General features: G+C 33.9%; 1 protein-coding gene across 1 annotated transcript in view; it reads left to right on the top strand.

Moving 5' to 3' along the window:
- The window catches only part of CCNY (cyclin Y), a 200,691-nt gene that overhangs the window by 171,855 nt on the left and 26,337 nt on the right, over positions 1 to 2,499 (top strand). The window contains exon 5 of the mRNA XM_003786708.3: positions 660 to 695. Coding sequence (XP_003786756.1) covers positions 660 to 695 — 36 coding nt within the window. The remainder of the gene's footprint in view (positions 1 to 659; positions 696 to 2,499) is intronic.

The following is a 2,499-nucleotide window of genomic DNA, read 5'->3' as shown; positions in this document are numbered from 1 at the left end:
TTTTTTTATACTTTGTATGTTTTCCAAAATTTCTGACATAAATATCATGTTTTTATAGTCAGAAAAACAAAAAATTTCGGGGAAGGTAATTTAATTGCTTATTTAGTGCACATCTTTTAAAATGTAAAATAAAAATTTAAGGTGGTACTACAAAAAAAAATACACATGCGTCTGAGCACATGAACAAATAAATTGGGCAGATTGCCAAAAAGTTATTGATTTACGAGAAAAACTTTCAAACTATTATAGGTCTGTTCACATTTTTTCAGTAGTTATAAAGAAACCACCAATTTTCTAAACATGTAAGGAATGAGTTGAAGATTTCTAAAGGTGTTTAATTTATACCACTTGTTTTATATCATACTGGTGTTTACAAGTGAGGAGAGCTTAAAATTGCTGAATACAAAAAGTTTGTTTCTAAATATCACTTAAAGTTCTATGGTTGCTAGAAAAGATTTAATTCCTGGGAGTGAAAACCAGATTGATTTATTCTTAAGAGTAAATTTTCTTGATCAGTATTCTGAATGAAACGGGACTGTTCAGGTGGGTTATCAGGCTTGTAAGTATGTCTGAATGCTTATGTTCAAATAGTGTCAGATGATGTGTGAGGTCTGGGGTATGCTTATGAAACATTGAACCTTCTGCCTTTTATTTTACAGTGTAGCTCTTGCAATATATTATCACATCAAAAACAGGTATGTGGATGATTAATTTTATGCTAAAAACATCACACATTATTTTTGATTGTTTTTCCTGTTTTTCTCCTGTTATGTTGTTGTTGCCTCAACCTTTTAATTTTATATTCTTAACTTATATTTTCATAAAATTTCTAAAGGCGGTATAATTTACCAGACTTCCCAGGTAAATGCTCACCTGCTTCTGAATCAGAGGAAACCAAATGGGTTTTTGTGGCTGAAAACCAGCAAAATGGAACGAAGTTTCTTAATGATGTTCAACTTCTTCTTCATTATTTTCTGTATAATTTGTTTAAACATACTGTCTTTTACAAATATTATTTTAAAAATTTGCTGTGTGTAATTTAACTTGAAAAAAATGTTTATAGTTTGAATTTAGTAGAAGCAATTTTGGTGTAAATGTAGACGTAAACTTTTAGTGCAATAGAAGCCCTCTTTCTGATATCAGTGTATCTGGCTATTTTGAGTTAATTTAAAAAGTCAGTAAAAACAGAGAATCCAAAAAAATCTAACTCCAACATTTTATTTCAATATAAAACTTGTAAGAATACACTCATTTGCCAGTTTTTGGTTTTGTTTTTTTTAACGCAGCACCAAGACGTTTGCTTCAAGCACAGGACGTTCATTGGAGACCTAAAGTGTCTTTCTTTATAAGCCACACATGTGATTCATTCTTTCCAGATTGGGTTTTTTTCTTCCCCGTAATGAGAAAACTTAAGGACATTAGCAAAACAGTGAGTTTGAGTGCATCTAATTCTGCAGCAGATTTTTTTTTTTTGTGATTTCCTTTTATTGGGTCTTTCTAAAGCATCCTTTTTTCATGAGAACAAACCCACTCTCACTGTAGCCATAGTTCATGGGTTAATGTGATATTTATTTGTTATACAAGCATAATAAGCACAACTAGTGTGAACTCATTGGGGAACAAGCAGAGTCATCACAGAGCAACGATGGATGTCAGCTAGTGGGAGCACCCCCACCTTCAGTCTGTTCAGAGTCGGGAGAGAGTTGTGATGAGTTAGGGTATGGGAAGTTGGATGACAGCTCTGATGAACGGTGTTATGGAAAAACATAAATATCTGGAAGCTGACACCAAATACGGTTAATGGCCTATTTCCATATTCTAATGGTGCTTGAGAATTTTGGATCTTTAAGAATTTATGAGTGGTATAATTTAGGGATGCTAAATCAGACACTGGAATAAGGTATCAGCGACGATGCAGATTCTGTCTTCTTGCTTATTTCTGTGATACTGGTTCACACTTCTTAAACATGTCAGCCATAAGCAACAATGTGGTATCATTAGTGAAATTCAGGTGTGCCTTCAAGCTAGATTTGCGTTAGAATCTCTTGAAATTTCTCAGCTCTTAGACTGTCATGGATCCCAAAGTTAATTCAGCTATAGCTGCTAATAATAACAGCCAATTTTATTAAGGGGCTTGTTCTCACTACTCTGGTTAGTTCTTGACATGTATTATCTCACACTGAGTTTCAGTAACAACTCCTTGAGATGATACTATATTATTTCCATTTTACAGATAAAGAAATTGAGGCCCAGGGAAATTAAATAATTTGCCTGAGATTATTTAACTAGGGAATTCGGGATTGAACACAATCCGCCTCTGACTCCCTTAATCATATTGCTCTCCTAGATTAATAGTGATAAATTAATCCCAAAGTAAGTGAGGGGAAGTAGAGGATGTCCAGCTGAAAATAGAGCACTTGTAAACAAGTGTATTTAATCTACAGAGCCTAACCTGAGAGTATCTAGGGAGGAGGCGGCATCACTGTCCTCAGACATCCA

The sequence above is a fragment of the Otolemur garnettii genome, unplaced genomic scaffold (assembly GCF_000181295.1).
Source record: "Otolemur garnettii isolate 467f Iridium unplaced genomic scaffold, OtoGar3 scaffold00019, whole genome shotgun sequence".
NCBI classification, from domain to species: Eukaryota; Metazoa; Chordata; class Mammalia; order Primates; family Galagidae; genus Otolemur; species Otolemur garnettii.
The sequence above is the reverse complement of the archived record's forward strand: the minus strand, read 5'-3'. Positions and strand labels throughout refer to the sequence as shown.